Genomic DNA, 13,622 nt, shown 5'->3' on the forward strand with positions numbered 1-13,622 from the left:
GTCCTGTGGAATTGGTGGTTGTCCTTACTATTTATGTTATTCGCACATTTGTGTAACAGATATGGAAATAAAATCCTTGTGACCGATGAACTTCCAGATGGTCAGATGGTGGACCAATGGGAACCAGTATCATGTAATTCCGTGAAGACACCATTAGAGGTATGGATGCAACTTGTTTACAATGGGGGTCTGAGACTACTCAATCAGTTTTCTGACAACAATGCATCAAAGTTGTTTTCTTTGCTGTAGGTGTATGAGGAGTTACAAGTGGAGGGATACCTAGTTGATTATGAGCGAGTTCCTATAACTGATGAAAAATCACCAAAGGAACAGGATTTTGATATTTTGGTCAGTTCTTGTGTGTTAAGTTTACAACAGTGCTATTTACTTTGAACTGATGCTGTATGGCAATATTACCGGAGAAATATAATTAATTATGGATAGTTGGTTATAAATTTTTATTTATTAATTAATTTATTTTTTGTGTGTGTTTTTTGTGGGAGGGAAGGTGTTTACTTTTTGCACTTCCTTTAATGAATGTGAGTTTGTACCTTCAAGTGTTTCTCTTATTTATTTATTTATTCATTTACAACAATTCCTGAGAAAATTGTCTGCAAGAAAATTATGATTGCTGGCTTTCATTCTCTGTCAAACTACCAAATTTTGTGACACTGTCTGAACATTTATTCTTTTGCCATGATCAAGAGATTCAATTATGTAATTTTTCTTTTGGTACAATATTTGGTAACCTAGAAAACAAATTCACTTTTAGTTTCTTGATATTAATTATTTCATGTATCTCAATTCTCAACTGCTTTTCATCTTTGATTTTAGGTTCATAAAGTTTTTCAAGCTGATGTAAATACAGAGATAATTTTTAACTGTCAAATGGGACGTGGACGAACTACAACTGGAATGGTCATTGCAACTTTGGTATACCTAAACCGAATTGGGGCCTCTGGTACTCCTATTTTTTATTTATGTGATTTGTCTGTGTTATGGCGTATTTCGTTTATTCATGTTGTCATTCATCTTCATCCAAGAAATTAAGAAGTGATTTTGTGCGTATTCGGAATCTGATTTGAAGCTATATATTCTTCTGTTTAACATGTGTGCTATTTTGCTATATGAAACCCAGAGAATATGAACACGCAATCTAGTATTTTAATTTTAATCAGTATAAAATGTCAGCTGTGGCCACTGTTGCTATAGTGCTTTTCAGATTGGCCTCTATGCAGTGCAACTGGGATTAACAATTATGTTTCAATATTAGACATGATGCATAACAGTGGAGCTGTCATTAATAAAATGTTGTATTTATCTTAATACATGATAGGGATTCCAAGAAGCAATTCAATTGGAAGAATTTCTCAAAGTATGACCAATATAGCTGACCATTTACCTAACTCAGAGGAGGCAATTCGCAGGGGAGAATACGGAGTCATAAGAAGCTTGATCCGGGTATTAGAGGTATTCAAATAAACTTTAATGTTCATTTATAAGATGAAAGTATTCATTTTCTGTTTCTTTGTAAAAAATTATTATCCCTTCTAATTAGCTAACATGCTTCAGGGTGGTCTTGAGGGGAAAAGACAAGTGGACAAAGTCATTGACAGGTGTGCTTCAATGCAGGTAGGAGTTTCTATATGTTCTATTCTATCTCCCTGATGTTTTGAATTTATGTTGTTGCATCTTTTGTGGGTTCACTTTTCACATTTTATCTGAAAATGAATCCCTTGTATTTCAGAACCTGCGTGAAGCAATTGCCACCTATCGTAACAGCATTCTACGACAACCTGATGAGATGAAAAGAGAGGCATCACTTTCTTTTTTTGTGGAGTACTTGGAGAGATATTACTTTTTGATATGTTTTGCTGTTTACATTCATTCAGAAAGGGCGGCACTTGAATCTAGTGCTGCTGGTCATAGTAGTTTTGCAGATTGGATGAGAGCAAGACCTGAACTCTACAGTATTCTTCGCAGGTTTACATTTTAATAATTGTGTGAAGTTGATGTATTTTATTAATTCCTCTTGTTTAGTTTATAGACTACATGCCTATATCTCATTCAAACTGAGTTGTAAAACATGGATTTGGTAATTGATTTGAACATTACAAGATAATTCCATTGTACCATACTACCATTTTACCCCCAAAAAGTTATCTTCTCTTATTCTCTTAGTGTCAATTTACACTAGTTATATGGACACATCACCAAGATATCCATTCTTCTTGCAGTCTGTAGCATCATCCTTTGCTGATATATCCAGATGCTGCCTAGCATCTTTGTTTGTATATTGTCACCCAAGTTATTTATTTTTTAAATAGAATCTCCTATCATATAATTGGATAGTTATTACCAATTGGGCTTTCTGACTCTATCTGATTTATTAGCTTCCTGATCTCATGGCTGTAACATTTCGCATAAACCATAACCGTTCAAATTGCAGGTTACTTAGGAGAGATCCAATGGGTGCACTTGGATATTCATCTTTGCAACCGTCTCTAAAAAAGATAGCCGAATCTACTGATGGCCGCCCCTGTGAGATGGGTGTGGTTGCTGCTTTGAGGAATGGAGAGGTTCTTGGTAGTCAAACCGTTCTAAAAAGTGATCACTGTCCAGGGTGTCAAAACCCAAGTTTGCCCGAGAGAGTGGACGGGGCTCCCAATTTCCGAGAGGTTCCTGGGTTTCCAGTTTATGGTGTAGCAAATCCAACAATTGATGGTATTCGATCTGTCATTCGTAGGATTGGTAGCTCTAAAGGTGGACGCCCAGTACTTTGGCATAATATGAGAGAAGAACCTGTTATTTACATCAATGGGAAGCCATTTGTTCTTCGTGAAGTAGAAAGACCATACAAAAATATGCTAGAATACTCGGTAAATAATACTTTATCCTGTCTTTTCTTTAAATTTTATGTTAAGCGGATCACTAAGTGGATGTTGAATTGGTTTTTGGTTCATAATCCCTAGTAGAATAATACCAATTTGTGTTTCCCAATTTTACTTGTAGCATGTTTGTCAGATGTCTATACGAGAACTTAGTTGTAACCGATTCCAAGAATGACCCCACTAATAGATTGTAACTCTAACTGGGAAATGCTGTTTGAGCCAGGCAAGGACATCTTTTTTTTACAGTCTGTTGAGTTCCACATCAACTTTTGGCAATCCACCGTCTTTGAGTGAGCTTTGAAGTAGAGCTAAAGCCACAATTTTAAGATAGTACTTTATTTTGGTTCCACAACAATATGTCATTATAGTTATATCTTCTAGGCCTCTCTGCTCAGTAGCAAAAGCATGCCAGTTCCACTCTAATGTGTAATATCAAGAGATAAACTACTAAAGCTTGAAATTTTTAACCAATGGCATTGACGTTTGATTTTTCCTTTCTTTCCAAATTCAAAGCTTGAAACATGGCCTTCACAGCCTGGTTTCAGTTTTAGGGACAGTTGAAGTTTACACACATATGCTTCTGTTAATTAGATGGAGGATAATCCAAAAAATAGGGTAGTGTGGACAACTCTTGAGAGGAACAATGAAATCTTGTGATATTCAATATTCATGAGTTATCAGTAGTAGTAGTATTGATGGTACAGATTAATTATATATACTAGTAGTTCTAAACTAATATAACAGCTTAACAGATTGACATAACTAACTACTAGCTATCTTTAGTAGGTTCTTGTTCTTGATCTCCTATTGTATCCTTTAGCCAAAAATCAGTGTGAATTAGCGGGTCCAAGTTCCTTGATTTTGGTTTCTGCAAGTTATGGGATCTGTTAAAATATATACAGGATCACACAACTGCGAAAGTATGTATAACTGTTGGCTGATCTGGAAATTGTAATTTATTTGTTCAGGGAATTGATCGTGAAAGAGTGGAGAAAATGGAGGCTCGGTTGAAAGAAGATATACTTCGGGAAGCTAACCACTATGGCAATGCCATAATGGTTATTCATGAAACAGATGATGGCCATATAAGTGATGCTTGGGAGCATGTCACGCCTGACATGGTTCAGACTCCACTTGAAGTTTTTAAAAGCCTCGAGGCTGATGGGTTTCCTATTAAATATGCGCGAGTTCCCATCACTGATGGAAAAGCTCCTAAAAGTTCTGATTTCGACACAATGGCATGTAATATTGCTTGTGCTGCAAAGGATACTGCTTTTGTCTTCAATTGTCAGGTAACTATAATCTCTCTCTTATTTTGCATTGTCAATGTCCATTCTGCGTTTCTGTCTACTGGTTTCTTTTTCACTTCTTGCTGCTAATATCTCACTACTATAACAGATGGGTAGGGGCAGGACAACCACTGGTACTGTTATAGCTTGCCTTGTGAAGCTTCGAATTGATTATGGTAGGCCCATTAAAATACTAGGTGATGATGTGACCCATGAAGAATCAGATAGTGGTTCCTCAAGTGGAGATGAAGCTGGGGGCAATGCCACTGCATTAACCTCCGATACTTTGCAAATAACAACAGATGAGAAACAAAGCCGTGTCTTTGGTATAAATGACATCCTCTTGCTGTGGAAGATAACAACATTATTTGAAAATGGTGTTGAATGTCGGGAAGCCTTAGATGCTATTATTGATAGATGTTCTGCTCTTCAAAACATTCGTCAAGCTGTTCTGAAGTATAGAAAAGTATTCAATCAACAGCACGTTGAGCCTAGAGTAAGGAGGGTAGCTTTGAATCGTGGTGCTGAGTACCTAGAGAGGTACTTCCGTTTAATTGCTTTCGCAGCATATCTTGGAAGTGGAGCATTTGATGCGTTCTGTGGACAAGGAGGATCCAAAATGACATTTAAGGTTTGGTTGCACCAGAGGCCAGAGGTGCAGGCTATGAAATGGAGCATCAGGCTGAGGCCAGGGCGATTTTTCACTGTCCCTGTAAATATTTTTCTACTTTAGAACTATTATTTTCCCTCAATTTGAAGTTGAATTCTTCAATAACCAATCTGCATTATAGGAAGAGTTGAGGCAACCACAAGAATCTCAGCATGGAGATGCAGTGATGGAGGCTATTGTCAAGTCCCGAAATGGTTCTGTTCTCGGGAATGGTTCCATTCTGAAAATGTATTTCTTTCCTGGTCAGAGAACTTCCAGTAACATACAAATACATGGTGCACCAAATGTTTACAAGGTATGCTTACTTAATTACTACTAAAAAACTAACTATCATCAAGTTTGTGATGCCAGAGGGTAAGGCTACACGTCCAGTGGGGACATCAGGATCATCCAAGTGTAGGTAGAATTAGCATCTTTAATGTTTTATGGTGCAAAGTTATTGTGAAAACTGTTGTCTGCACAACTGCATTATTTCAATTAGTAAATAATTTACTTAACCGATTATTCTACAGAAAAAAATGGTGTTAGTACATTATTATTTTATATTATATTCATCATTTTAACATTCAAAAAGTTGTTTTCTAACTATGGGATCATGATATGACAGTTAAGCCTACCAAACTTTGCTTATTAATATGCAAAAGTTATTAAACACGTGTGATTGTGAGAACCACTAAAGAAGTGAAATGACAATCTTACCATCATATGCTTACCGCTAGCTGCTCTGTCATTTTTGATCTTGGAGGCTTATGTGAACTTCCTTTGGTGATTACAGTAATGCTATTATGCCTAAAAGTTGCTTTTTTTTTAATTTTTTTCAGGTTGATGAATACCCTGTGTATAGCATGGCAACTCCAACCATCACTGGCGCCAAGGAGATGCTAACCTATTTGGAAGCTAAGCCTACAACTGCCTTAACTGCTAGAAAAGTTATATTAACTGATGTGAGGGAGGAAGCAGTTGTTTATATCAATGGTACTCCCTTTGTCCTAAGGGAGTTAAACAAACCTGTTGATACTCTCAAGTATGTGGGAATCACTGGTCCCGTGGTAAGACATCTTGTTCAGTTGTCTATCGTTATCATATCAAAGAATTCACGTGTTTCACAACTCATGGTAAATAAAATGCAGGTGGAGCACATTGAAGCTCGGTTGAAAGAAGATATACTAGCTGAAATAAGACATTCTGGAGGCCGAATGCTACTACACCGTGAAGAATATAACCCTTCAACAAATCAATCTGATGTGGTTGGATACTGGGAAAACATTTCGGCAGATGATGTGAAGACACCTTCAGAAGTTTATTCTGCTCTAAAAGATGATGGATATGATATTGTCTACCAGAGGATCCCCTTAACACGAGAAAGGGATGCTTTAGCCTCAGATGTTGATGCAATTCAGTATTGTAAAGATGAGTAAGTATTCTCGTCAGTAATGCATCTATCTTGTAAAGTTGGCTGACATTTTTGTCCTTGTGTTGGCTGTGCTTATTCTTGTGTCAGTTTTGGCTTATCCGTAGTATTATATGGTCCTATTCTAGTGTGTTAAATGCATTGTAGCCAATAGCAGCATTGCCTTTAATATGCTCCCTACTTCCAATTGCATTTACATGCAAACTGTCTAGAAATTGTAATCTTTGTATATCAATATTTTAAAATACTATTTCATTTAATATAATAGTATACTTCTAAACTCTTCCTGATTGTAGTTCTGCAGGGAGTTATCTTTTTGTATCACACACAGGTTTTGGTGGAGTTTCATATGCAATGGCCATCATCTGTTGTAGACTTGGTGCTGAGGCAAACTTTGCATCCACAGTCCCACAGCCATTATATGGTCCCCACATATGTGCAGTGTCTGAAGAGACTCTGCCATCCCGAGCTTCTGATGAAACAGCACTCAGGATGGGCGACTATCGTGACATTTTGAGCCTTACAAGAGTCCTCATATATGGTCCCCAAAGCAAAGCAGATGTTGATGTTGTCATTGAAAGGTTATCATCCAAAGCCTGATAATTTTATGATTGGAGAAATTTGTTTTTGGCAATATAGTAGTATAAGGACTTCGTTGATGTTTAATTGAAGGCACTGAACATTTTTTCTTTTATTCAATAGATGTGCAGGTGCAGGGCATATTCGAGATGATATTCTTCATTACAGTAAAGCATTTCAAAAGTTCACCGACGATGATGATGAGAAACGTGCATATCTTATGGACATGGGTATCAAGGCTTTGAGGTAAAATTATTCCTTCAACTGTACAATTGCAGAAATGTTTCATTGATACTCGCAAAGGTTATCTGTATTATTAGGATGCTAGAGCCCCGAATTCAAGAATTGATATAATGTGACGTTGTTTAGTCCTCAAAATGGTTTATAAAAAATAATTTTGCTATAATTCTACCTTTGTCTTATATTTATTATTTAAATTCATAATCATTATGGTGAAATTTTAAAAATACTAAATATGTAATCAAATGGTGTTTTGAGTCTTTGAAAGGGTTATTACAGCTTAAATAATGCATGTCATAGAATATGATATGGTATTACGTGGTACAAACTTTCAAATTGAATGAGTCTAAGATTGATATTGACATAAGTGGTAACATCTTTCTTGTGCGCACATCCACCAACACACCAAACAACTGAATCAAGTAAATAATTATAACATTTTGATAAAGTCGGGAAAAATAAAAGAAATTATTCACGGTGCATGATTATTGTTTATTATTTACGTTGCAGTTTAGTGTTGGAAATATCTTGTAATGCTTATTGTTTCTCCTTACTTCATCTGCAGGCGGTATTTTTTCCTTATCACATTCAGATCCTACCTCTACTGCACCTCTCCTTCGGACATGGAATTTTCTGCATGGATGGATGCTAGGCCAGAGCTTGGTCATCTATGTAACAATCTAAGAATAGACAAATAAAATAATGTAGTATATTAGCAATGCTCATAATTCTGTTAATGTACAGTTGGCATTTGCTGTTACAGTTTGTCCACCATCTCTCTGTCCCATGCCGCGCAAATGCCTTAATTTTTGGTAACGACGCCTCTAATTGCAGTAGTCACTTACTGGTTTGCAAACTGCTCTTTCAGGCAGAGCAGAACAGCATCATGTAGTTAGTTCCTCTCCTCTTTGTATGTTAAGGTATCATCAAAATGCTTAAAAGAGCAATATCTGATTGCTTAGAAGTCTGGCATGTAGGGGAAGATTTTGGTGGACAGAAAGTCTTCATTGTGGAAAGTGAAAACCCATTAGACATTAGGTTACCCTACTAAGGAGTGTTACATCTCTCGTCCATAGATTGTATTTTATTGTTATTTCCGTGAGGTTTTGTTTGGTTGTTTCGTAAGGGTCCAATCAAGTGTTTCATGATAAATGATTTTGAAGAGACTATAGTTATCCTCATTCAGTAAAGGGAGGGACGAAGTTCCCTTTTTCATTGCCTTTTTAACCTTAAAATTATTGCCTTTCAAAAATCAGTAAGTTTCAATATATTTGTAACTCTCTCTTACTTCAATTGAAAACTTTTACTTTACTATGTGATATGTAGATTTTTACCATTGATTGACAAGATAATCTTTAAAAATGAACCCATCAGAATATTCCAACAACAGTTTTGCTACACATTCAAGAGTTTTATGGCAATTAAGTCCAATTAAGTTGGTCTAAATTCAACAAAAATAAGTTTCATTAGTGAGGCCGTCAATATACGCCCAAATTATTTATACTAATGTAAATGTTTGTATTCTCTTATTTCTTCTCATTCTTCTTCGCGTTCTTCCTCTTTTTTCACATTCCTTCTTCGTATGTTTTCTTCTCATTATCATTATTTTATTGTTGTTGCATTTTTTTCTTTTCCTATTCTTCCTAGTGATTTTAGAGCTATTATTGAACCCTGGTTCTTCTGTCTTTTATTTTTTCTTTTTTATAGTTTTTTATATTTTGAACTTATAATAGAAGCTAAATTGTGAGTAGGCAATGTGGACATCACATTCTGTAAAGTATAAACTAGTGACTAATCTAACGATCTGCTGTCAACTAAACAGAATGCACGACATGCTGCGCTATACCCTTTCTCTAGCCAGCTTAAAAATAGAGAAAACTGGAATCCTCGAATACACCAAATTAGTATTATATTATGATTGAAAGTCGTAAAAACTAAAAGGCTTAGTGGGTTGATAGTTGATCTGGAAAAAATGAACTATTTGTTCTAAACTAATATAGACCCAAACCTCAATTTAAAAAAAAAAAAAGATAGGACGCAAAAACAGCATAAAATGGTCGACAAAAACAGCGTGCATGGAGGAATATGGATTCGGTTCTCTACTTTTAGTGTAGTGTAAGCTGCGGAGAATCTTAAGAAAACTTATGACTGAGTTTGTGTTGTGCAAGAGATTTGAGATCCTAATGAAGAAAAAAGAGAAAAAAAAAAAGGAATTAATTAAAAAGAGTCGGTGGGTTTTGCATGTTGGTTTTGTGTCAATAAGCCATTCCTTGCTCTACCTTGAGGAAAACCCATCTTGCTTTAATTCTTTTAAATATAAATATAATCATATCATATAACAAACATGTTACATGCAAAACTAAACCTAATAATATCAAAATGGCGACCCATGTTATTATTGCTTCCTCAATTCCTCTTTGTCCTTCTTTCTTGATTGCTTATAAACAAGGTCTTTCAGATGTTCCCTTTTTTCATTTTTTTATGTTTCCCTTCTAAATAAGCACATTTGATAAGGCTCTAACGTAATCTTGTGTAATGTATATAAATACAATACAATATAGTGCACTAAGCTCGGGATTGTGCTACTGAACTTTGTTCAGTTTCTTCAGAGAAGAGGACCAGATTTTATATAAGAAAATAATTGTGGTGGTGTATGGCAATTTAGAAAAAATGATGATGGCAAGTGAGTTGCATGCATTTCCGGTGTTTCTGGGTTCAAAGAATCTGTCCATCCACCATGATCATAGAGTTCTGTGTTCCTCATTCTATGGTACTACAGTAAAACTGGTGCATTCAAACAATGTAGGATCAGGTTTTCCCTTAGGCAAGTTCTTGAGTGTTGCACAGAGGAACACAACAAAAAGATTCTTGGCTACTTCTACTCTTGCAGATGTTGCAAATGATTTTATGGTATTCACTCAAGTTATCATAGTCATGTTTATTAGTCCACTTAGCTATGTCTCTGTATAATTGAATGTTGGATTTTCAGGCACTTCAATCACCAATGGTTGCAGGACCACAAGCTGACCCAAAAACTGTTGCATCCATCATATTAGGCGGTGGAGCCGGAACTCGCCTTTTCCCTCTTACTCAAAGAAGGGCTAAACCTGCTGTAAGATCTTGAACATAGAAGTGAGTAATTCATTTGTTAAGTCATAGGTGCTTCTTTTATTTATGGTTCATATAAATTCTCAGGTTCCAATTGGAGGATGCTACAGGCTAGTAGACATACCAATGAGTAATTGTATTAACAGTGGAATCAACAAAATTTATGTCCTTACACAATTTAATTCTCAGTCCCTAAACCGCCACATTTCAAGAACATATAATTTGGGAGGTGGCATAAACTTTGGTGGAGGTTTTGTGGAGGTAGGACTTTTTTTTTGGTTATCTTTTTACCTTTCTCTAAGACATGATTCACATGAACACTTATTACACATGGTATGCACAGACTAAAAGTTTGTTATGGTAGGTATTGGCAGCAACTCAAACGGCCGGTGAATCAGGGAAGAAGTGGTTTCAGGGTACTGCTGATGCTGTAAGACAATTCCTCTGGTTGTTTGAGGTAATGACATAAATATCCTTTTTGTTTCCGATCATAAAATGGTGCATTTGACAGAGTAGTCCTTTTTTCAACAAGAAGATTTGAATGCTATTATAGCTGCAGTTGTTCACGAATTGATTTTGTGGAACTTGTTTAGGATGCCGAGCATAAAAACATAGAGAACATCTTGATATTGTGTGGCGATCAGCTCTATCGAATGGACTACATGGAACTTGTGCAGGTTGGTTTTAGATTTCAATTCAACTTTGCTGATTCACTTTCTCATGCAAACATTTTCATATGACTAGTGATCTCCTTCTTATATGCAGAAACATGTTGATTCGCATGCTGATATATCGGTGTCTTGTCTCCCAGTCGATGGCAGGTATTCTAGGTGGTGTTTCTTCTAAGATCAATATTGTTCTACATTTCCATTTTTCACATTGGTTTACTCAGATATTTGCATTTTTCTTCTTGATTTATCTGTAGTCGCGCCTCTGATTTTGGACTAGTTAGAGTTGATGAAAGAGGCCGGATACGCCAGTTCTTGGAAAAGCCAAAGGGGGACTTGTTAAGATCTATGGTTGTTACTTGTTACTCTTCCAAGTTCACATGTCTTAAAAAGAAATCATATAACTACAACTATAGTTGTTCAATTTGAAGTCACAATTCACTGATTGAATTACTTGTTCTCATAGCATGTAGATACAAGTGCTCTTGGATTATCAGCTCAAGAAGCAAGGAATTTTCCATATATTGCCTCAATGGGTATATATGTGTTTAAAATAGACACTCTACTAAAACTTCTAAGGTAATTAAGTTTATTTGTGCTGTTTGTGTTTTCCATTGTTGATAGTTCATCTATAAATTCAAAAGATGGGGGGAGAAAAAATAGTTCCAAAAGCAGCACCTTTTTTTCCTTTATGTTTCCTTTAATGACAATTTTTCAGGGAATGTTATCCTAATGCAAATGATTTTGGATCCGAAGTCATTCCAATGGCTGCAAGAGATTTTAATGTCCAGGTAGTTCCTCAGAGTAAAGAACTAATCACAACTAGTTGTTTTAGCTGAAGTAGTTAGTGTCAGAATGTCAGTGCAGTTTTTGATGAATGCATTTAGTTATCATATTCCATTTTCAGTGCATATAATATAATCAAGGTTGGCCCTTGTATACTATATCATCACAGGCATGTCTTTTCAGTGGTTATTGGGAAGATATTGGGACTATAAAATCCTTCTTTGATGCAAACTTGTCCCTTACAGATCAGGTAGGAATTTTTTAGTATTCACAGTTGCTAGTTCTAAGTTAGAAAAAAAAAAAGTTCCAATGAGTTTACAAATCACAGACTAATGCATTTTTCTTCCAATTTCGCAGTGTCCCAAGTTTCAGTTGTATGATCAGTGCAAGCCTATTTACACATGTCCTAGGTTCCTACCACCAACTAAAATGGAGAACTGTCAGGTACTATAATTCAGAACATGTCATTGCCAGTTGCTATAACCAATCTTGGGTGTCTAATCAGATTCTGCAATAATTTCCATTGTAGGTAGTTAATTCTTTGATTTCAGATGGTTGTTTCTTAAGAGAGTGCAATGTTGAACATTCCATTGTGGGAATTCGCTCGAGACTTGATTCTGGCGTGCACCTTAAGGTAACATTGTTAACTAGAAGTAAAGTGAAACCTCCAATGCCTCTTCATATAGCTAAATTTTAGAATGTTTTCATCACAGGATACTATGATGATGGGTGCTGATTATTACCAAACAGAAGTTGAAAGAGCAGCTATGTTAGCAGCAGGGCATGTTCCAGTAGGTATTGGAAAAGATACCAAAATTGTGTAAGAATCCTCCAAACCTAAAAAATTCTTAAGTTAACCTGTAAGAGTATGGTATCTTATGTTTTATGAATTTAAATGCATACAAACTGTTCAGATTTCTTTCTCTCAGTAATGTTTTTTCTTAATTGGTTATGCTTGTCAAATGTAATTTATGTGTAGGAATTGTATAATTGACAAAAATGCAAGAATTGGAAGCAACGTCATCATTTCAAACAAAGAAGTAAGTAATGTTTTACTTATAGAGAATAAATCAGAGTAAGAGGTTTGTTTTAATTGATATTAGGCCTGACTTAGATATTAAACTTATATAATTTACACGTGTATTCAATTATGTAATGACTTGTTAGTAAAAGTAATTACTTCTTACATTAACTGCGTGAATAGTTACACTGGCATTATATCAAACTTAAGCTCTTATTTTTATTGAACTTAGATGAAAAATGTGGTGTGAGTGCAGAATGTGCAAGAAGGTGACAGACCAACTGAGGGGTTTTATATTCGATCAGGAATCATTGTGATCTTGAAAGATGCTATCATAACCAATGGCACAATCATTTAGTGATACATGCATGGATGGATGGATGGATGGATAGATGGATGATTATCATTTATCAACATGTATGTGATGGCATTACATGTAGCATCATCAAAATGGCTGGGAGGGTATAGTAATACACTATCTCCAAACTTTAGTCCTGGAAAAAGGGCTCATCAAGTATATCAAATTTTGATTCTTCAATCTTGGAAAATCAAGAATGCATGTACACATTCATTTGACACAACATATTTTTGTTAACAAATAAAGAGGGCGACAAATTAAAGTCAGCGGGCAATAATAAAATTCTTATCATATTGGTTGAGATTATTTATATAGCTGTTATTATAGAATAATGCTGTATGACCAAGAAGCATTTAACCAACAATAATTTGTATTTATATTTATAAATATTTTGTANTATTTATTAGAATTTATATATAATATTTATATTTTTTAGAATTTATAATATGAATTAAAAAAATTTATTTACTAAAAATAATTTAATATTTATATTGATTAAATAATACTAAAAATACTAGAAATTGTGCTGGTCCCAAGAGTTTTTCGTTATTATATTATATGCCAAAATGGAATATTAATTGTATGATTAATATTGTAATGG

General features: G+C 35.2%; 2 protein-coding genes across 2 annotated transcripts in view; both read left to right on the plus strand.

Annotated features, from left to right (window-relative positions):
• Positions 1-8,295, plus strand: part of LOC107492263 (uncharacterized) — a gene marked incomplete in the record, with an annotated part of 9,612 nt that extends 1,317 nt beyond the window's left edge. Inside the window, 15 exon segments of the mRNA XM_052262757.1 lie at positions 60-159; positions 250-348; positions 835-961; positions 1,337-1,470; positions 1,573-1,632; positions 1,748-1,983; positions 2,450-2,879; positions 3,860-4,183; positions 4,290-4,892; positions 4,972-5,145; positions 5,672-5,899; positions 5,981-6,264; positions 6,558-6,842; positions 6,964-7,086; positions 7,646-8,295. Of these exon segments, the coding sequence (XP_052118717.1) occupies positions 60-159; positions 250-348; positions 835-961; positions 1,337-1,470; positions 1,573-1,632; positions 1,748-1,983; positions 2,450-2,879; positions 3,860-4,183; positions 4,290-4,892; positions 4,972-5,145; positions 5,672-5,899; positions 5,981-6,264; positions 6,558-6,842; positions 6,964-7,086; positions 7,646-7,778 (3,340 nt within the window).
• A 1,347-nt stretch (positions 8,296-9,642) lies between these two features.
• Positions 9,643-13,285, plus strand: LOC107492264 (glucose-1-phosphate adenylyltransferase large subunit 1-like). The gene is made up of 15 exons (XM_016113268.3): positions 9,643-9,990; positions 10,070-10,192; positions 10,276-10,449; positions 10,553-10,645; positions 10,782-10,865; positions 10,954-11,009; positions 11,114-11,207; positions 11,323-11,435; positions 11,575-11,647; positions 11,812-11,892; positions 12,000-12,086; positions 12,172-12,276; positions 12,356-12,462; positions 12,622-12,682; positions 12,920-13,285. Exons 1-15 carry the CDS (start codon positions 9,751-9,753, stop codon positions 13,019-13,021), a joined length of 1,593 nt encoding a protein of 530 aa, XP_015968754.1. The 5' UTR covers positions 9,643-9,750; the 3' UTR covers positions 13,022-13,285.
• Positions 13,286-13,622: the final 337 nt, after the last annotated feature.

The sequence above is a fragment of the Arachis duranensis genome, chromosome 6 (assembly GCF_000817695.3).
Source record: "Arachis duranensis cultivar V14167 chromosome 6, aradu.V14167.gnm2.J7QH, whole genome shotgun sequence".
NCBI lineage: Eukaryota > Viridiplantae > Streptophyta > Magnoliopsida > Fabales > Fabaceae > Arachis > Arachis duranensis.

Bases quoted from the DNA above. Each gene is read 5' to 3' on its own strand.
- LOC107492264 (XM_016113268.3), top strand. From the start codon at position 9,751: ATGATGATGGCAAGTGAGTTGCATGCATTTCCGGTGTTTCTGGGTTCA. The intron at 10,646-10,781 runs GTAATGACATAA...GAACTTGTTTAG, and splicing joins AATTCCTCTGGTTGTTTGAG to GATGCCGAGCATAAAAACAT. The intron at 11,208-11,322 runs GTTGTTACTTGT...TTGTTCTCATAG, and splicing joins GGGACTTGTTAAGATCTATG to CATGTAGATACAAGTGCTCT.